Raw genomic sequence first — 22023 nt, forward strand, 5'->3', positions numbered from 1 at the left:
CATGACAGAGTATGCAAATGTTGCTCAAAACGAGAAAGTCTAAATAAAGGGCTAGAAGGATATTAAATTGAGTCATGATTTGACAATTTAAAGCGGAACTCAGTAAGATTTGCGAAGCTCCCCCTACAGTTTCCTTCAGTGAATCACACTGTCGTAAATACTCCAAGCGCAGCTCTGGACTACAACGACTACAACGCTCACCAGTGCAGTAGTTTTGCAAATACAGTACAAGAAAGAGGAGGTGGGTAATTTCCAAATACAGTACATAATATATACATTGTTTTTGAATTACCGTAAAGCATTTTGTCACTCTCGAGTGAACGTGAACATGAGGCGAGATTGTGTCGGGTCGATGCAGCTCAACTTGCAAGTGCTGTATTCTGGCGTAGACGTGCCAGAGGGGGTTAGTGCTCGCCTCAAACACACCACTACAAGTCAATTAACCATCGTAAGGACTTAGAAAACTATTTATGAAGGTAAAAAAAAGTTACTTAGTTCTGCTTTAAAGGGTTAGTTCACCCAAAAATGAAGTTTCTGTCTTTAATTACTCTCCCTCATGTCGTTCCACACCCGTAAGACCTTCATCTTCAGAACACAAATTATATTATTTTTGATGAAATCTGACAGCTCAGTGAGGCCTGCATTGAGAGCAATAACACTTCCGTTTTCAATGCCTAGAAAGCTACTAAAAACATATTTAAAACAGTTCATATGACTACAGTGGTTCAACTTTAATATTAGCAACGAGAATACTTTTTGTTGTTATTTTTGGCACACTTTTCAACAATATCTAGTGGTGGCCGATTTTTAAACACTGCTTCATGAAGCTTCAAAGCTTTAAGAATCTTTTATTTGAAATAAGTGGTTTAGAGCACCAAAATCCCGTTATTTCAGTAAATGAGGCTTCGTTACATCATTAGCGTTTTGAAACTTCAATAGTTCACGCAGTTTGATACGCGCTCTGAACAACTGATTCAAAACAAAAGATTCGTAAAGCTTCGAAGCTTCATAAAGCAGTGTTTTGAAATCACTAGATATTGTTGAATAAAGTCGTATTTTGCAGCACAAAAAGCATTCTCATCGCTTTATGTTGAACCACTGTAGTCACATAAACCGTTTTAAATCTTTAGTAGCTTTCTGGGCACTGAAAAAGGGAGTGTTATTGCTCTCAATGCAGGCCTCAGTGAGCCACAGGATTTTATCAAAAATAGCATAATTTATGTTCTCAAGATGAACAAAGGTCTTACGGGTGTACAATGACATGAGGGTGAATAATTAAAGATAGAAACTAACCCATTAATTAAATTACACATTTAATAATCTGTTTGCGTGTGTCTCGACAGTTACAATTAAAGCCACAATAAGCTCATGAAGCAAACTTGTCAATCAATGGCTGCGTCCGAAAACCTAGGCAGCTGTCTTGCTGCCTCGCTGTCTTATAAGAGAATGACTTGTACGGCAGTGTTTGTTCATGAAGGCACCTCACGAAACTGATTTCGGACAGACTTCTGAGGCAGCGTAACAGTTTAATGATCTACTACAGAAATATAGCGCGAGCTTTGGTGAGAACTACACAAATATTTAATTACTACAGTAGTAATTTCTTGATAGAAAAGATATCAAAATTGAAATATGTTGGCCAAAATCGTACATTTATACACAAACTGAGCAGCAAACGCAACTTTCGGATGCCATCTTTATTTTTCTAGCTCAACTGTCACAGAATGGAAAGCACAGGATTGTGGGATATCAAAGGCAGCTAAGGATACATCTATGCTTCCTTCAGAAATCGATCTGAGGAAGGTATCTCATGAAACAGGAAGTGAAGCTAACATTGGATTCGGACATGCCTTGATGCCTACCTACCTTGAAATGTGTCCTCAGAAGGCAGCATTTTCCAGTTTACGGACGCAGCCATTATTTTGATGGATGACGCAGAGAAAACTCTGACCAATAGATGTACTCGCATGTGACTTGCCTAAATGCATTTTGGTACGTTTTGAAATGTTGCCATGTGAAAGCGAACCGAACCAAGAAGAAAATGCAACATTGTAACAAATTTAGTCCCCTTTCGGAACAAAACAAGGGATCCATAGGTGTGAAAACACCCTCAAACTGACTTATTCCCTGACATTCAGTATCAGTTCTCACTATAAAACATTGAAACATCACACAAACCAACACAAAATCGCTCAGGTCTGAATGAATTCATCATATTTTCCTCACAGATCTCAAACTTTGACATTCAGTAACAGTTATTATCACTATAAAACATGAAACAATCACACAAACGAACACAAAATCGCTCAGGTCTGAATGAATTCATCATATTTTCCTCACAGATCTCAAACTTTGACATTCAGTAACAGTTATTATTACTATAAAACATGAAACAATCACACAAACGAACACAAAATCGCTCAGGTCTGAATGAATTCAACATTTTCCTCACAGATCTCAAACTTTGACATTCAGTAACAGTTATTATCACTATAAAACATGAAACAATCACACAAACGAACACAAAATCGCTCAGGTCTGAATGAATTCAACATTTTCCTCACAGATCTCAAACTTTGACATTCAGTAACAGTTATTATCACTATAAAACATGAAACAATCACACAAACCAACACAAAATCGCTCAGGTCTGAATGAATTCATCATATTTTCCTCACAGATCTCAAACTTTGACATTCAGTAACAGTTATTATCACTATAAAACATGAAACAATCACACAAACGAACACAAAATCGCTCAGGTCTGAATGAATTCATCATATTTTCCTCACAGATCTCAAACTTTGACATTCAGTAACAGTTATTATCACTATAAAACATGAAACAATCACACAAACCAACACAAAATCGCTCAGGTCTGAATGAATTCATCATATTTTCCTCACAGATCTCAAACTTTGACATTCAGTAACAGTTATTATCACTATAAAACATGAAACAATCACACAAACCAACACAAAATCGCTCAGGTCTGAATGAATTCATCATATTTTCCTCACAGATCTCAAACTTTGACATTCAGTAACTGTTATTATCACTATAAAACATGAAACAATCACACAAACCAACACAAAATCGCTCAGGTCTGAATGAATTCAACATTTTCCTCACAGATCTCAAACTTTGACATTCAGTAACAGTTATTATCACTATAAAACATGAAACAATCACACAAACCAACACAAAATCGCTCAGGTCTGAATGAATTCATCATATTTTCCTCACAGATCTCAAACTTTGACATTCAGTAACAGTTATTATCACTATAAAACATGAAACAATCACACAAACGAACACAAAATCGCTCAGGTCTGAATGAATTCATCATATTTTCCTCACAGATCTCAAACTTTGACATTCAGTAACAGTTATTATCACTATAAAACATGAAGCAATCACACAAACCAACACAAAATCGCTCAGGTCTGAATGAATTCATCATATTTTCCTCACAGATCTCAAACTTTGACATTCAGTAACAGTTATTATCACTATAAAACATGAAACAATCACACAAACGAACACAAAATCGCTCAGGACTGAATGAATTCATCATATTTTCCTCACAGATCTCAAACTTTGACATTCAGTAACTGTTATTATCACTATAAAACATGAAACAATCACACAAACGAACACAAAATCACTCAGGTCTGAATGAATTCATCATATTTTCCTCACAGATCTCAAACTTTGACATTCAGTAACAGTTATTATCACTATAAAACACGAAACAATCACACAAACGAACACAAAATCACTCAGGTCTGAATGAATTCATCATATTTTCCTCACAGATCTCAAACTTTGACATTCAGTAACAGTTATTATCACTATAAAACATGAAACAATCACACAAACGAACACAAAATCGCTCAGGTCTGAATGAATTCATCATATTTTCCTCACAGATCTCAAACTTTGACATTCAGTAACAGTTATTATCACTATAAAACATGAAACAATCACACAAACGAACACAAAATCGCTCAGGTCTGAATGAATTCATCATATTTTCCTCACATGCTGCACTAAATGTTTATTTCAGCAGGAAGACGACAGAAAAGACGCACAAGTATCGCTGTGCTCGATGAAAACAACACAGAAATGAGCCTGTCGCTTGATCAAACTGTGTAAAGTGTGTTTGATGATCGTGTAAATATGAGAAATACCGTGAACTGCTCGACTCTCCTCAGAAGACTCGACGCTGAAACTGAGTGAGGGGAAAACGCGCGAGCTGTGACGTCATCAGCCGCCAAAGATCACCAACTGCAGAACCATACGTCATGACAGTCTGAGGACGACAGCGCCAGACTAACAGCCTGAGGCCGGAAGTGGGCGGAGTAACAGTCAACGTCAGATGTGGGCGGAGTTAGCGACAAACAAGCAAACAATCATGGCGGAAGAAGAGGTAAAAAGTTTCTTTGTGTTGTGTTTTTAATCGATCACGTTTATGTGTTGTGTACTTATTCGATCGTTAACACTTAACATGACATAAATATTTTGTAAATGGGCTTCAAAGTCACTTTATCACGTCTTTTGATATTTTACAAATCGTCTCACGTTGCTTGCGCCCAGGTGAAAAAAATACTATAGTAATTTAGTAAATACTATAGTGTTTTTGAACCATACTATAGTACTATAAGTACTTGAATTAATGTATTGTGGTAATTCTATAGTAGCTGTGATAATATAACAACTATAATAATATAAACAAATTACCCAATATTGTACTAAGCTTTCTACAATTTTAGGGTATATTATATTACAATATACACTACAGTTTACTGTAGTAAAAACTAAAGTATACTACAGTATTTATAACAGTTTATCAGTTCACTATAGTTAATACTATAGTATTCTGTAGCATTCATTAGTGTTGTAAATACTATAATATATACAGTATACAAAAATGTACTACAGTATGGTTCAAAAACACTATAGTATTTTTTCACCTGGGTGTTTACATATTCATGGTTTGTGATTTTTGTTGTTGGTGCTGTATTTTATTTCATTGGTTACATTTTTCATTACTGATCAATGTTTTTGTGGATTTTAGAGGCATATTAGTGTTGGAAGATGCTCCGCTTTACTTCATTTACAGCGATGCAAAACGTGCTGCAACATTTTCCACTGTCCAGTGCTCTTAAACCGACCAGACGGCACGGGTTGAATGAACACCTTCAAATTCACTTCAAAAAGGCTGTTGTTCATGACTTGGGTAAAGTTGGTTTTATATTGGCACATTCGGACATCCGTATTCAATAGCCTTGTTAATCACACTACATTGGACATTCAGTGGACATTCACAAGTAAATATGCCATTAAATCAACACTTGCCTATTTTGATCGACTGTGAAAAATGTTGTAAGTTGACAATCGTTGGTTGTCAATATCATGTCTCTGCTTAAAATTCGCAAACATTAATTTATTGCACATTTATTGGAAAGTCTGAATTTATCAGAAGACCGAATGTGCGCATATAAAACCAACTTTACCGAAGTTTGTTCATGGAGGTATGGACGTTTCTTTTGTATTCTGAATTTAAAATGTTGTTTTTGCAATGCAGTAAGTAGTAATTTTGACTTTAGAAGAACGAAACTTGTTTCTTTTATGCAATTTTTATGGTTAAATATTTAAGTTTTTCTGTTTTGATTTTGCAATGCAGTAAATTGACAAGCAGAATCAACCCAGGACAGTGGAAGCTGATCAAAAACAAGGTTAGTTTCATAAGACTTTCATAAACACATAAGCTGCAGATGGTGTGTTGTTATATCTGTCACATCATTTCAGGAATAGCTTAATAATATTGTATTGTTTTAGAAACAGTTGACCGGCTGTGTGGGATCTTCATGTTAATGGTAAGAAAAAGAAGGAAAGGTTAAAAGTTTTTAAAAATGTATGAACTTCTCTTTTCATTAGAATGAAACATATATGAGGGCTTTTCATACTTGAAATAGTTAACCCAGGGTGATTGTTAACCCCAGGTAAACAGAATCCTGGGATATCTTGATTCATGTTTCACACTGATCATCATTTACCTGAGGTTAACAATTAATTCTAAGTATTCATACGCAGCGTTTCACACTGTACATCACTAAACCCTGGTTAACATCCTTATTTGCATATTTGCAGTGTCAGTGTCACTGATTGGATGAACAAAGCACACAATATGTTTACATAAATGCTCAGGCATTGCACATCCTCATTACATACAGTCAACTTCACCATCAAGTTTGTCTTGAATGGACATTTCAGACTATAAAAGAATTAAATAGTATTTTCTGCACTGCAACTGTTGCATTTTCTGTCAGCATTTGTTGTTTTATTCTTTTCAATGCTGAATTTTCTATTTATATTCAATGCACAGTGTCTTCAATATATAAACATGAGAAAAACGTATTGTTAAGTACACCTCTAACATTTCATCCCATTTGTTTGTACCCTTCTCTCATGAAGGAGCCGTGGATCACATGATCTCTGCGCTGCACAACAACCAAACGTCTTCAAGGGTTTAGTGGAAGAGCTGTGCTTTCTGATATTGAAAGAGGAAGACCAGGAACAAGCCCTTCTTCAACTTTCACAGGCTGAAACGGATGATGACACACAACTGGCCAAAGAGCCTTTAGTGTTTTGCTTACAAATTAAGGATGATATGGACATTTTTCTTAATGAGTGTGTGGACAAAAACAGTCTTGTAATTAATCGCAAATTAAGTCTCACTTACAGCGGCTTTGTTGCTAAGAACTTATTTATTTAACCGAGTGCAACAGACACAGTCTCAAACCCCATGTCTCTGGCTACTGGCTTCAAGTCCCGCCCCCTCTTACTCTCTGATAGGTTGTCAATCACCATATGTAATTATCTAATCTCGATGACACCTCCCCCTTTAACTTTTCCTAAAGAAACACGTTATTGTAACCGTAATTTTTTATTTACTAACTAGCACTTGCCCCTATTCATTTTAACTATAATGAACATTTTAAACATTTAACAGTTTTCTTTTTATCAAATAAACATTTAACATCGCATTCATTTAAGATGCATAACTCACATCCACTACACCTAATCTGTTTATCACCTGCGCTGTCATATTTAGTCTATTTTCATTCTTTCTCTTAATATGTCTAATGTAACAAGTTTTATCCTTTATCTTTATTTTTATTAAATTTCTTAAGTTTATATTTACATTTCCAAAATGTTTGATTTGTTTCGAGTTAATTTTATATAGCTTATATTTTATTTAAGTTTTAATTTTCAGTACATTTATCCTATTGTAAGTCATTACGCCACTTTTAATTATTTTCTAAAACACTCATTGCACTTCCTAAGACAACCCTGTTTTCTTTTTACTAAATAGCTTCACAAAACAATAATGCTTTCTCGCTTATTTTCAGTCTTATATCACTTTATAATGACCCTTTTGATTAGTTCTATTTTTTATTGTACTTTTTTTGTACAAACAACTCTGACATATTACATACATTTATTGATATACCTTTTAATCGAAAAAAATACATATTTCATTCTTATTGTCACTAATCTGATAAAATGTTCATCTAATAGTTTTATTTTTGTACTTTTATTTCTTTATCATTTTTTTCTAAGCAGCTATTATTTATTATTTATATATATTTTTTTCTAAAAGTTTCATTTCTGAATTAGTAATTAGTTTCTATACAGTTATTAAATGATCTAGATCTAGTTTCATTTTCTCATTTTTTCAGTCTCTCCTTAGACTTTTTTTTCCCTATTCTTCATTTTTAATTTTTTTAGATGTTTTAGTACATTTCTTAATGTCTTTTATATGACTTTTAATCCTTTGTGTTCATAACTCTATATTTATGGGTAAGAGACATTAGTAATTAGTTTATAAATACAGCTGTAAATGTTTTGTTCTTGATTTATAAGCATACCTATAATGTGTTTATTAATTGTATTTTCATACTTTATTAATGATCAATTTATCATTTCTAAGTTATGTATTGCATTATTCACAAACCAGTTATTTAGGAGTTGTCAGTGGTTCATAAGATCATTTATAAAGTAAGTAAATTATTAATATAATTATTAATAATTTTCCACCAGAGCTTTAGCTAGCTGGCTAACGTTGCGTTCTCTCCTGCTGTGTTCAATGACTCCATTCATCAAGCTGTAGCTAACGTTAGCTAAGTCTATGTCAACAGAGCTCCTGGGGAACTTAACTTAGATATACCAGAAAATATTAAAATTATTGAAACTATCCAGGGCCGGATTGGGACTCATTTTCAGCCCTGGAGTTTCATGCCTTAGACCGGCCCACTTTAATTCACGACTGACTATATTAAAATAATGTAATTAAAACCTCAGTATATAAGTCTGCAATAGTGCACTGTTCTCTACAGCCTTGTAAATAATTGTATTTTTCAAAAATATCTTCAAATACCCATGATAGTACAAAAAATGCTAAAATTTGATATATAGTTATTTTTATAGTTATAATAATGATTTTATAATGTGAACCATTGATTAATTCTCTAGCCATCTAGTGGCTGCAGTTAAAAATTCATGTTATTTTAATTTTAATTTAATTAAGTGTTTGCTTTCCAATAGATGGCAGTAATCGTCCACTAAACCCAGGCACATTTTTCATGTCTATCACTTTGAATGAAATTTAGAAATGTAGATCTTTATTAAAGTGAATTTAACATAAAATTTTGCTATTATAAATAAATGTATATATTTAAATTATTACAAATTGGGGCAAATAAAAAAAACAAAATACCATAAATCCTACAAAATTGCACAATTTTACAGTAAAATATTAAAGTAGGCTATTACGTTTGTTTAAAAAAAGTTACATGTTTCAAAATCACATTTTACTGTCTGGTTAAGCTAGTTGGACAGAAAAATGAATATTGTTGGCCAATGTGTAATAGCATAGCAAGCAACATAACATAAGTGATAGGCCATGTTTTATTATTTGCCTACTATTATTATTACGATATGAGTAAGCCTTTATCTTTTGCATGTTTTCCCCTCTTCCTTTTATTTATTTACGTTACTTAAATCGGCCTCTGGTGGCTTAGACCTTTTGCCTTACCATAATTTTGTGTTGATTTAGAACTTGTCCCGCTGTCCCTACAGACGTCACCTCATCCCTTCTTCTCGTATACTTTTGAGTGAGTTGTCTTCTCCGAGCGCACACTCCGAGTCCAGGTTAATTTACCCACCGAGTGACGATATCATTGACAATGAATGCTCTGGAGACCCCAAAGACCCTGAGTGTAACCTTTTTTTTTTTCACACTGAAATAAAAACAAGATGATATTCCATTTTTTTATTTGTAGATTTAGAAAGTGTTATCCACCATAAAAAAAGTATCATACCATTTCAACAAAGATAACTTTTTTTTTATTATTATTATTTTAGCAAACATAATTTGGGGTCAAAAAGACCCTAAAGAACATTTAATGCAGAATATTTAAAAATGAATGTGAGTTTTTGTGTAGTTTACTGGTAGAGTGCATATGAATTTGCATCAAATCTACTTAACACTTTCCTTGCCATTGTCAGAATTGTAATCCATGTTTTCACTGTTGTACGGTAGGGGGCGCTACTACAGTGTTGCTGTAGTGCTGGAAATCAGTCATGTGATCATCACGGCCACCGTACTGACATTCAGATTGATGGCAATATCAGAAACATGATGAAAGCAGGAAGATCCAGACTTACAGGAGTAACGTTTACTGACTATTGACCGCTAAGATCCTCAGAGAGTGAGAACAACTGAAGAATGGAAAGAGTGTGTCAGTGAAGGTGGTTGTGAATGTGTGTAGATGTGTGTTAGTTACAGGATCAGAAAATGACACCGTTCCTCCATCATAGTCCAGATTCACTCTCACACGATCAAGCTTCTGTTTAACAGGAAAACCACATGGTTCATCCAGTCCTTCCACATCATAATCCACACTCCAAACATCAGTGTTGAAGAAATCACATCCCTTCCTCTGGTTTGATGCTGTAGTTACTCCAAGAATCCAGTCTGAACTCTCTTTAACCTCTATATCCCAGCAGTGTGTTCCTGAGTTAAACCCCTCTGAACCCAGAACACAGGGATAACGGTCGAATCTCTCTGGATTATCAGGAAGAGGTTGATCGTTCCTGCTGTATCTCACACTGGTCAGATCATCAGACAGGACGAGGCGTAGATTCGCAGTATTTGGATCAAGAATCACAGGAGCTGATGAGACACAATCAACAGATGATTTTATTATATGGAATCAATATAATGCCACATCCCTTTGCAAAAAAAATTATTGCAAAGGAAAAAAGTATTGAGCAAATGGGGGTTGTCCCCCTCAGATTTTGTGTGACTCTGGCTGTTTTATTTTAACTGGTGTTACAGCGTAGGTGAAAAAAAGCTGTCTTTACCACTTTACTAATGTGGCCATTAAATGAAAGAGTGCAATCAATGAGAACACCAAGATTGCGAACAGTTGTAGAGGGCATTATCATGTCACCATCCAAATGTTTATGTTGACCAGAGAATTCAGAAACAATGGTTTTAGAGCCGATCAATATTACCTTGGTTTTATTTGAGTTAAATTTAAGGAAATTTGCCTCAAGCCAATGCTTGAATTCCTTGATACAGGTTGTTAATGTAGGTGGTGGAAATACAGAGGTGGGAGGTATGCTAAAATAAATCTGAATGTCATCAGCTTAACAGTGAAAGTTAAACCCATAACGTTTGAAAATGTGTCCAATTGGTAGCATATAAATGGTGAAAAGGAGATCTGATGTGAATTAGCCAGTGTTGTTTTCATTACAGAGAAGCTGGGAACACAGAATGATAGGTAACACTTTATTTTCGGGTCTTTTAACTAGTTGCTTATTAGCCTACATATTACTAGAATATTGCCTGTTTATTAGTAATTAAGTACATATTAATTCCTTATTCTAAACAACCTTATTCCACATTCCTAATCCTACCCAATACCTAAACTTAACAACTTACTAACTATTAGTAAGCAGTAAATTAGGCGTTTGAGGAAAAAGTTATAATTAATAGTGAATACTTGTTCCCTATACTGAAGTGTTACCGGCTGATATTTAAACTCACATTAGACACTTTTAACATTGAATAAATCAAATAAACAGTACCTTTTATTATAATTGCCTTATCCCAGCATACCTAGTGTTGCTTTTCCGCAACGTCGCAGAGAAATAGAAACGATTTCTAAACTAGAATTGTTGCCGTTGTGGCTGGTTAGGATAATAACTCAGATTAACATGGAGAAGATGCCTTTTAACATGTCTATCAGTTTGTGTCATGAAGCGCCTTTAACTCTCCACCCATCCCTCATTTCCAGCTCAGATCTTCTGCAGTCAGACTCACTGTTTTGGACGATGTCCTGCATCTTCTTCCAGACTCTGAACGGCAGGTTGCCCAAGTAACGTGGCACATGAATCAAAGCTCCAGAAGCCATCTGTGGATCCGGCTGTGAGCTCTGGACTCTGGAAGAACATTCAGGAGTCAGAACTGCAGTGGCTTTGGATCAGAACCAGAGAGACCAGAGACAGGAGCAGATCACTCACCTTTCCATTGAGACTGGAAACTCCTGCAGAACAAACACACCATTTATCATCAAGAACTCAATCAATGAACCAATGATCAACCAATGATCTGAAATCAGACCTTCAGAAAGCAGACGTCATTGGCTTTCATCATCTCCTCCATGTCTTTGATTGTGTGTGAAAGAGCTGAGATGTGTCTGTTCATCTCCTCCAGCTTCTCCTTCATCATCTGCTTCTTCTGCTCCTCTTCCTCCCTCAGAGCAGTGATTGTAGCTTCTTCTTCATCTCTGAGAAACTGATGAAGCTTCTCAAACTGCTGTTTAATCTGGCGCTCTGTGTGCTCAGCTTGAGACTGAAATCAGATCACATTCACTTCAATCATCTCAATCAACACACATCTGTATTTGTATCTATTTATAGAGCACTTTCCAGGCTACTCTGGAGCTCCAAAGTGCTGTACTTTGTAAGCAAAATCAATAATTAAAATACAAAAAAAACAAAAAAAAACAAACACACAACAACAAAACATCATCATCATCAATAATAGTCCTCATCAATAATAAATACTCCTGTGTAAAGTAAAATTGCCAGAGAAAGCAGATGTAATTTTAAACAACTCTTGAAGATACCTAATGTAGGGGACGATCTAACCTCGAAGGAAAGCTTATTCCATAATCTTGGAGCAGTGACAGCAAAATCTTGGATTTAAGACGTACTCTTGGGATCACTAATAAAAGTTTGTTTGAGGATCTCAACATTGAATGTGATTTATATGGCTTAATGAGCTCCACCAAATATTCTGGTGCCATTCCATGTAATGCCTTAAAAACATATGTCAAGACCTTGAATTGGATCCTGTAATACACTGGTAACCAGCCTAATGAAGACAACAGCGGAGTAATGTGATCCGTCTTCTTAGCCTTCATAAGCATTCTAGCCGCGGCATTTTGTACAAGTTGGAGATGTGCAACATAAGTCTGACAGGTTCCAGAATAAATAACATTACAGTAAACTATCCAGGAGAAGATAAAAGCACGGATGACTTTTTCTAAGTCATTCTAGTTTAGAAGATAAAAGCATGGATGACTTTTTCTAATGTTTCATATAAGTGATAAGAGATACCATTTTTTTTTTTAATTAATCCCAATGAGAGCATATATATTAAAAACAAAATAGGGCCCAAAATGGACCCCCGGGGAGCCCCACTAGTAAGATGTTCTGGATGCGACGAGAAATTACCAACCATCACTTCACATCAACACTTCACATCATTAATATCACAGATAAACTCAGATACCGACATATAACGGATCCAGAAGCAGATTGATGCTCGTCATTTACAGAAATAACTGGAATCCATTATATTAAACATATCAGATCATAACTGTATATAGTGATCCTACAGCTGTAATGAAAATGACTGATTCTGTTTCCTCACCTTGATGTGTTGAACTGTTTCCTCAAACTCTCCTTTCATTTCTTCATTGTGTTGAAGTTTCTCTTGTAAGGACTCCAGTGTTGTATTGAGCTCCTCCTAGAATTGAGCAAAAATACATAAAACACCAGATTACAGTGAAGAGAAAAAAGAAGACAATACAGTGAACTATGAAAACGTTCCTTTGATGCGAAAGCCCCCTTTATGACTAATTTTTATTTGACATGTGAAACAAGAGTCATTTTTCTTACCTTATGTGATGAAACCACTTCCCTGATGGGTCTGAATTTATGATTGTCATGTTTCTGAGAATCTCTGCACACTAAACACACAGGCTGTTTGTCCTCCAGACAGAAGAGTATGAGTTTCTCATTGTGTAAACTGCAGATCTCCTCAGATCCTGATGAACACCTCTCATTTCTCTTCTTCAGGAACGACTCACACAAGTTTTGTGACGCCGGATTAAATGGAGGTTTATCTCTCGAGGATCTTCTCCTGCAGACAGGACAGGAGAAGATCTTGGTTCTCCAGAACTGCTGAAGACACTCTTTACAGAAATGTCTCGGTTATGTATATAACCTTAGTTCCCTGAATAGGGAAGGATACGCTGCGTAATCGCTATGGGAACCCCTTTGCGTAATGTTGTCGTGAAGCACATATGAAATCTGTCCAATAGGGAGATGGTACGTCATAGGCGGGTGACGTCACTGACCAGGAACTATAAAGGCTACCCGAAAACACTCTCATTTAGCTTCTGAAATGCTGAAGCAAGTCGATTACGGGAATGCCGGGAGTATGGCAAGGCGACGCAGCATCTCGTTCCCTATTCAGGGAACTAAGGTTAAATACATAACCGAGACATTCCCTTTCAAGGGAACTCGCACTGCGTAATCGCTATGGGAATGACAATCCCAACGTCACAATATGATCAAGTGACCGTTCATGTGTAGCCGAAGCGCACCACTTACAGTAGCAACTGCACCCCTGGAGTGTAACCGAGGTCTAACTCATAAAACCTCATGAATGTATGTGGTGAGGACCAGCCTGCAGCATCACAAACATCCTGCAGGGAAACCCCTGAAATAAAAGCCTTAGAGGCAGACATACTCCTAGTCGAATGAGCCCTGACAGCCAAAGGTGAAAGCTGTCCAAATGACTCATAAGCAAGTGAGATGGCCTCGACCACCCACTCGCTCATTTTATGCTTGGATGCAGGGAGACCCTTCCTAGGTGCCCCAAAACATACAAAAAGCTGATCAGCTTTTCTCCACATGGCAGCTCTGTGGACATATGCATCCAGTGCCCTAACCAGGCACAGTAGATTTAACTTCTCCTGGTCCGAGGACGTAAATGGAGGAGCAGTATAAGTGAGAACTTTAGGAATGTATCCTGGTCTGGGATGAAGGAAAGCCTTAACATTTCCAGGCGCAAATTCGAGGTACGATGGAGATACCGACAGGGCTTGAATGTCTCCAATTCTTTTGAGAGACGTGATAGCGAGCAGAAACACTGTTTTTAGTGTGAGAAACTTTTCTGGCACCTCTTCGATGGGCTCGATTGTCAGCATTTTGAACTTGAGCTTTGCTACTGTTCGATTTAACTGACGTAGATCTAAAATCGGACACAATCCCCCGTCTTTCTTTGGCACAATGAAATAGCGGCTGTAAAACCCTGACTCCCTGCTCCTTTCTATAGCCTCCTTTCACAAGAGAGTCTCTACTTCTTGTGCCATCACCAGAGCCTGTTTTTGACCCACCACTGTGGGCAGGATCCTGTTGAATCGGGGTGGGCGTGATCCGAACTGAATCGCATACCCCTTTTCTACTGTGTGCAGGACCCACTGAGATATACTTGACAGACCTTTCCACTCTGTCAAAAAATCTACTAAGGGAAGCAATCTCTCTAGGCTGGCCTCTGGTGGAATATGGGCAGCCAGTACAGTGCCCTGAAGCGGAGCCCCGGCAGGGAACAACTGGCTTGGCTGCACCAGAGAGAGCACGCCACCCTCGGGTGACACGCAAGGAACTACTGCGCCCCGGCATTGTGGCGGGGTTGGCAGAGCACCCCCCTGAGCTTTTTATCCCCTTGGGATGCTCCTGCCCAGCAGCCGAAGGGACTTGGGTGCGGCAGGGAAGAAACTGCTGTAAAGCTGCAGCTTGTTTCTTAGACTCCTGGAACCTTGGTGACGGTGGTGATAGCATCACCAAAGAGGCCAGAAGGATTTAGTGGGGCGTCCAAGAGAAACGTTTTATTTTTGTCTTTGATTTCAGTCAAATTCAACCAAAGATGCCTGGTGGCACAGAGGGCTAAGTCAGCTGACTGACGTAACTCTTGGATCATATCCGCACCCACTTCATTACTCTCACCCAAGTCCTTTAGCAGGTCAGCCTGGTATGCTTGCAAAATGCTCACTGTATGCAAGCATGCCGCAGCCTGACCTGCAGCCAAGTACGCTTTACCCACTAGCGCTGATGTTGTTTTCAAGGGCTTAGTGGGTAATGTTGGGGCTTTGAGGGACGATGCTGCCTGGGGAGAGAGATGGCTCGCAAGCGACTCTTCCGCTTTTGGCGTCACCCCATACCCGTGTCTCCTCAAAACAGTAACGTTACTGTAGGCAGACGTTTGAGGGGTGTAGACACGGAAGGATACCGGTCTCTTCCACGACCTCGACACCTCAGTGTGGAGGTCTGAAAAAAAAACAGTAAGCCCCGACGTGGAGGATGAGCAGACCTAGATGGTAGATAACGTTCATCAAGTTTACTTCTAGTCTAGTGCTCTTGCTTCTCAGTCAATGTTCAGCTTGGCAACGGCTCGAGTAAGCACCTCCACGAGCTCCTTGCTCGCGGGAGAGTGAAGTGGTGAATTTTCAGTCCCCGTTGTCACACTGACAACATCCAGCTCCTCAGAACTGGACGCCATCAGCGATGACTGTGTCAACCGGAGCGGAAGAAACCACAGCGCGTGCTTCCTGACTCCAGACAGACACTTTGGATGCAGCAGGTGAGGGCAGAGATAAGGCTGGGCCCATCTCTAACCCCACTGCTACATCCATTTGTGAACCCCAGGACATGAGGCGCCGCCCTGCCTCAGCAGAAGCGGGACCTGAGCCCTGAGGAACGCGAACCGAGCCACTCTGCTCGAAGAGGGCCCGGTGGGAGCGCAGCGTTTTCATGGGTAACTGCTCACAGTGCACGCAGGCAGCCCCGTCGAGAGCTGCCTGGGCATGCTGGATGTAGCGTTTTCTGAAGACACAGAAGCTGAATGAGAGTGTTTTTGGGGCGGGCTTTAAAGTTCCTGGTCAGTGACGTCACCCGCCTATGACGTACCATCTCCCTATTGGACAGTCTACTCTTTAAATATATATCTCTCTGCTCTTGGATGAATGGATCCCCTTCATTTATATATGTGACCAAATTTAGAGTGTTACAGTGTTATGGAGAATGATCACAAATTTATTTTAGTTTCATCATTAATTTGTTTATGCCACTCAAAACGCTTTTCTGTATCACTTAGCCAGCTACAGAGAAACTGGTAGCCTTACCAATCTATGAACTGTTCAGCCTGACGATGTAAAAGTGGGTTTTGTTTCTCAGCACATAAAGATGAACTACTTACCGTGATCTCAGACTGTGGTGATGTGGTTTCTCCACTGCATGGATCTTCATGTGTGACTTCAGTTGACTTTTAAAAGAGAAACTCTTTCCACACTGATTACTCGTGTGTGGGTTCTCTCCGCTGTGGACCCTCTCGTGTGTTTTCAAATGTTCTGACTGATTGAATCTCTTGTCACAGTGCGAACACTTATAAGGTTTCTCTCCGGTGTGTATCCTCTCATGTGTTTTCAGATTTGCTAACTGACTGAATCTCTTGTCACAGTGTGAACACTTGTGAGGTTTTTCTCCAGTGTGGACCCTCTCATGTGTTTTCAGAGATGATGACCGACTGAATTTCTTGTCACAGTGTGAACACTTGTAAGGTTTTTCTCCAGTGTGGATCATCTCATGTGTTTTCAGATGTGATGAAAAACTGAATCTCTTGTCACAGTGTGAACACTTGTAAGGTTTTTCTCCAGTGTGGATCATCTCATGTATTTTCATAGATAATGGCTGCCTGAATCTCTTGTCACAGTGTGAACACTTGTAAGGTTTTTCTCCAGTGTGGATCATCTCATGTGTTTTCAGATGTGCTGACAGACTGAATCTCTTGTCACAGTGTGAACACTTGTAAGGTTTCTCTTCGGTGTGGATCCTCTCATGTCTTTTCAGATTTGTTAACTGACTGAATCTCTTGTCACAGTGTGAACACTTGTAAGGTTTTTCTCCAGTGTGAATTCTCTGGTGCAGTTTTAAACGGCTTCCTGTAGTGAAAGTCTTCTCACACTCAAAGCACATGTACTCTCTCACACCATTATGAAGTTTCTCATGCTCTTGTAAACTACACAGCTGTGAAAAACTCTTTCCACACACAGAACATGAATGTGGTTTCTCCTTCGTATGAACTGTCAGGTGTTTCTTCAGGTGTGATGCCCTAAGAAATATACTTCCGCAGTCATGGCATGCGTACGTCTTCTCTCCAGTGTGGATCTTCATGTGAAGCTTAAGATATTCTTTGGCTATGAATTTCTTCCCACACTGATGACATACGAATAGCTTTTCTCCAGTGTGGATTCTCACGTGTGTCGTTAGTTGTGATGATTGACTGAAACTCTTCCCACATTGATGGCATACATAAGGCTTCTCTCCAGTGTGAACTCTCATGTGAATCTCAAGTTGACTTTTGTATGTGAAACTTTTTTCACACTGAACACACTTGTACGGGTTCTCTCCGGTGTGAATTCCCATGTGTTGTTTAAGAGATGCTTTTTGTATGAAGCTCTTTCCGCATTGATTACATGTGAATGGCTTCTCTCCTGTGTGGATTCTCATGTGTATCTCAAGATGACATATGAATTTGAAACTCTTTCCACACTGAGTGCAGGTTGTAGATTTCTTGGCTTTTCTTTTCTCTAAAAATGTGTTTTTAGTCTTTGAGCGGCTCGAAGGTTTTTCTCCAGGTTTGACATGTTTCTCCTCCACTTCGCTCAGTTCTTCACTCTCCTCCTTTACATCCATCAGGACTGAAAAGAAAAAAAAAAATGTGAATTTCATTTTCAGTACATCAAACCAATTCACAGGGAGGAATATGAAGAGAAAGGTCATAAAAGTGAACGGACAATGTCACCCGCATCAATTCAAGGTGGTGTCAACGCGATGTTCCCATGTCCCCATTTTCGATCCTTGTTTAAATTAATCAATTAATCGTTAGCCTTAATACTGCAATATGCATCTACTGCAGTGGCATATAGTCAACAGCATGACAGAGTATGCAAATGTTGCTCAAAACGAGAAAGTCTAAATAAAGGGCTAGAAGGATATTAAATTGAGTCATGATTTGACCATTTAAAGGATTAGTTCACCCAAAAATGAAGTTTCTGTCATTAATTACTCACCCTCATGTTGTTCCCTTTCAAAGGCTACACTCTAAGCTGTGCTTTTTTCAGCGCTGGGGGAACGCATTTAGTCGTGACCAGCTGTGAATATATGTGTAAAACAACGTCAATGAAATTGACCTATATTTATAGCCTTGCATGACGTCATTGGAATGTGCCGTGAGCGAGTCTGACCTGCTAATAAGGCTCAAAAGCAGGCAGTGACGAGTTGTGCTTCCCCTCATAAATCTGGGGACCAGCTCGTCACGTTCAGCAGCCTCATAATATCTACCAAACTCGCCCCTTCTTAATATCTTCACATAAACCCTCCTTCCCCGCCACCTCTGGTGGTTTCCGTTGATTCCTGTAACACATCAGGACACGGAACATACGACATCCCCTCAAAGCGAAGTATCAAAATTAGTGCCCATTTCAGAGAACTTTGCAGCGTGGAAACTACTGCCAGGGATTTCTGCGTGGGTTCTAAAGACAGTAGAAGGATACAGAATCCAATTTATTCATCGTCCTCCGCGTTTCAATGGCGTGGTCTCCACTACCATGAAGCCAGGGCAAGTGACTTTACTGTCATAAGAACTGCAATCTCTTCTGAAGACAGGGGGCCATAGAGCATGTTCCCCCTCTAGAGAGAGTCAGGTTACTACAGCAGATACTTCTTAGTTTCTAAAGGACGAGGGGCTGCATCCAATCTTAGATCTTTGAGGCTTAAACCATTTAGTCAAAGCTCTCAAGTTCAAGATGTTAACCATAAAGATGATCGTGTCACAAACCAACATCATGATTGGTCCGTCATGATCGATCTCAAGGATGCATATTTTCACATAGAAATATTGCCACAACACAGGCGGTTCCTGAGGTTCGTTTCCATCTTCCATTCAGCCTAGCCTTATTACCCCGCCGCACATACACAAAATGCATGGATGCAGCATTGGCTCCATTGTGACTCCAGGCAATTCGCATTTTGAATTACATGGACGACTGGCTAATACTAGCACAGTCACAAACAATGGCGTTACAACACAGATGTCGTACTAGCCATTTTCTTGTTTCTCTAGGGTTGAGACTAAATGAGAAGAAAGCGTTCTCTGTCCTACCCAGGGAATGACATATTTAGGGGTCATATGGTATTCGACCACGATGTGGGCACAATTGTCTCCCGCTCGAGTCGAGTCCATCCTAACCACCCTGAACAATTTCAGGCTAGGCTAAGATTGCACTGTTCTGCAGTATCAAGAAATGTTAGGTCTCATGGCATCAGCGTCCTCGACGGATTCCTATGGGCCTCTTGCATATGAGACGTTTCAGTTGTGGCTCAGAGTCAAGAGGTTTTGTCTAAGCAGTTCCCCACGGCAAAAAGGGGCAAGGGCATGCGCTGAGTGCTTTGTGCCCTTTCTAAAATCCATGTTTATGGTAAGTCACGCGCTAATGCTTCATGCACTTTCTAAAATCCATGTTTATGGTAAACAGTAATGTCCACCCGCATTAGGACATGGTAACCCCTTAACTGGTGGAGGAAGTACTTCAGGGCCAGAAATACAGCCATCAATTCAAGGCAATTGATGTGCTAATCGAGATGATGATCTCACCATATCCCTTTGGACTGGACGGCCACCTAAGGCCTCTCCCCAGCCCGTACGGGAAGCGTCTGTTGTTGGCATCTTGCAACATCAACGCATATAGAGTGGGACCCAAGGTGAAGAACCGGGGTCTGAGCCACATAGAAAGGGAACGAAGCCGCAGCGCGTAATGCGGTAGCGTCTAATATGAATCGCCAGGGTGGACTGCGTTTGCGATGTCTAGACAGGCTAGTGCAGCGCATTTTGCTCTAGGCTCAGGACAAGTTCTTGTCCCTTAAGGTGATCCCCAGAAATCTGTCCAGACAGAGCATACCAACGGGGGAGTAGAATCTCCACCTGAGGTAATCAGACAAATCTGGTAAAGATTTTATGAAACAGATGGACCTCTTCGCCCCCAACAGGCAGTGCAATGTTCACTCTATTTCTTTCCGAGTCACCCAGTTTCCCCTGGGTCTGGATGTGATGCGCATATGTGGCCCAGAATGTGCCTGTATGCGTTTCCTCCAGTTTCTGTGCTCCCAGGAGCTCTAGCCAAATTTTGCCAACAAGGGGCTTGCCCCTTTCTGATAGCACCACGTTGGCTGAATGGAATATGGATTAGGCCTCACTCAAGAACCAGGATCCCTTCATGGGACCTAGCAATAGTCCTGGAGGGCCTGGTTGAGACCCCCTTTGAACTGTTAGAGTCAGTTTCTGACAAGCTGTTAACTCTGAAAATGGTTTTTCTTATGGCTATAACTTCTCTTAAAAGAATTGGGGATCTGCAGGCTCTTTCCACTGTGCCATCCTGCTTAGACTTTGCCCCAGGAATGGTAAAAGCTATTTTGCATCCTCATCCTGACTATCTGCCTAAGGTTCTTTTCTCGAACTTGCATCCGGTCACTCTTGAAGCCTTCTGCCCTCCGTCGTTCACTACGCCGGAGCAGGAGAGACTTCACAGACTGTGTCCAGTCCATGCTCTTCAGACTTATGTCCACCGCACCAGCCAGTGGCATAAGTCAGAGCAACTGTTTGTTTGTTATGGTGGCCATAACAGGGGTGCGGCCGCCAAGAAACAGACCACGTCACATTGGGTGAGAGATGCTATTGCCCTTGCCTATAGGCGCGTGGTCACACTTCGCCAACGGGTATTAGGGCTCATTCCACCAGGGGAGTTGCCTCTTCTAGAGCTTTGGCAGGGGGCGCTCCCTTGCAACATGGGAACACAAATTAAGATATTTTTGATGAAATCTGATGGCTCAGTGAGGCCTGCATTGAGAGCAACAACACTTGTTTTCAATGCCTAGAAAGCTACTAAAAACATATTTAAAAAGTTCATGTGACTACAGTGGTTTAACCGGGTGTGTCTCATATGTCCTGGTGGCTGGATGCAGTACAGGTCATAAACCTCGCCCTCTCTATGCAAACGAATGGGACTTGAGTCAAAACATAAAAATAAATTCTGCTTCAAATAAAACTTCGAAAGATGGGTTTGGTCATTTAAGGTAGTTGTCATCATGCTGACATATATTTCAATTTTTTGTTTTTGTGATAAGTTTGATTTTAGCTAGCAATTTGATGCTACAAAAATGGGGCGTGTCATCATGATTGACAGCTTCTCTGAGGACTGTCGGAGCTTCGAGGGGAGATTGAAGATATACAACTAAAATTTTCAATTTCTGTGTTATTTCACACCAACAAAATGAGTTGTTCATCAGTAAACTGTCCTAACCGACCTACAGGATCTGACGGATCACTAAACTTTTTTCGGTAACGTTAAACGTGGGCTTTATAAGCTAATTAATAAATGTTATTAGTTAAGATAACACGCCTAACGTTAGCCATGTCGGGAAAAAAACAGGTGATCATTATCTGGCAGTTACTAATTATTTTTATGGGTATAAAATAATAATTAGCAGGACAAAACTAATGATAGCCTACTCTAATTACAGCAATCAATCTCCTGTAAT

At 39.3% G+C, this 22023-nt stretch overlaps 1 protein-coding gene and 1 long non-coding RNA gene across 3 annotated transcripts; one reads left to right on the forward strand and one right to left on the reverse strand.

The window, feature by feature from the left end:
* Positions 1 to 5398: 5398 nt before the first annotated feature.
* LOC125248811 lies at positions 5399 to 7739 on the forward strand. Its single transcript, XR_007180388.1, has 3 exons — positions 5399 to 5741; positions 5845 to 5882; positions 6481 to 7739. It is a non-coding gene; the product is annotated as an uncharacterized LOC125248811 (long non-coding RNA).
* Positions 7740 to 9325: 1586 nt separating this feature from the next.
* On the reverse strand, positions 9326 to 21567 carry LOC125246273 (zinc finger protein 431-like). Of its 2 annotated transcripts, XM_048157216.1 has the most exons (7): positions 16628 to 21566; positions 13264 to 13507; positions 13016 to 13111; positions 11699 to 11929; positions 11599 to 11621; positions 11399 to 11517; positions 9326 to 10243 (listed from the first exon to the last, which is right to left on the reverse strand). In XM_048157216.1, exons 1-7 carry the CDS (start codon positions 18208 to 18210, stop codon positions 9747 to 9749), a joined length of 2793 nt encoding a protein of 930 aa, XP_048013173.1. In that variant the 5' UTR covers positions 18211 to 21566; the 3' UTR covers positions 9326 to 9746. The 2 variants fall into 2 exon arrangements, with proteins under 2 accessions (XP_048013173.1, XP_048013180.1); XM_048157223.1 differs by lacking the exon at positions 13016 to 13111 and having other exon boundaries at positions 16628 to 21567.
* Between the last annotated feature and the right edge of the window lie 456 nt (positions 21568 to 22023).

Source organism: Megalobrama amblycephala, linkage group LG1 (genome assembly GCF_018812025.1).
Source record: "Megalobrama amblycephala isolate DHTTF-2021 linkage group LG1, ASM1881202v1, whole genome shotgun sequence".
Taxonomy (NCBI): Eukaryota; Metazoa; Chordata; class Actinopteri; order Cypriniformes; family Xenocyprididae; genus Megalobrama; species Megalobrama amblycephala.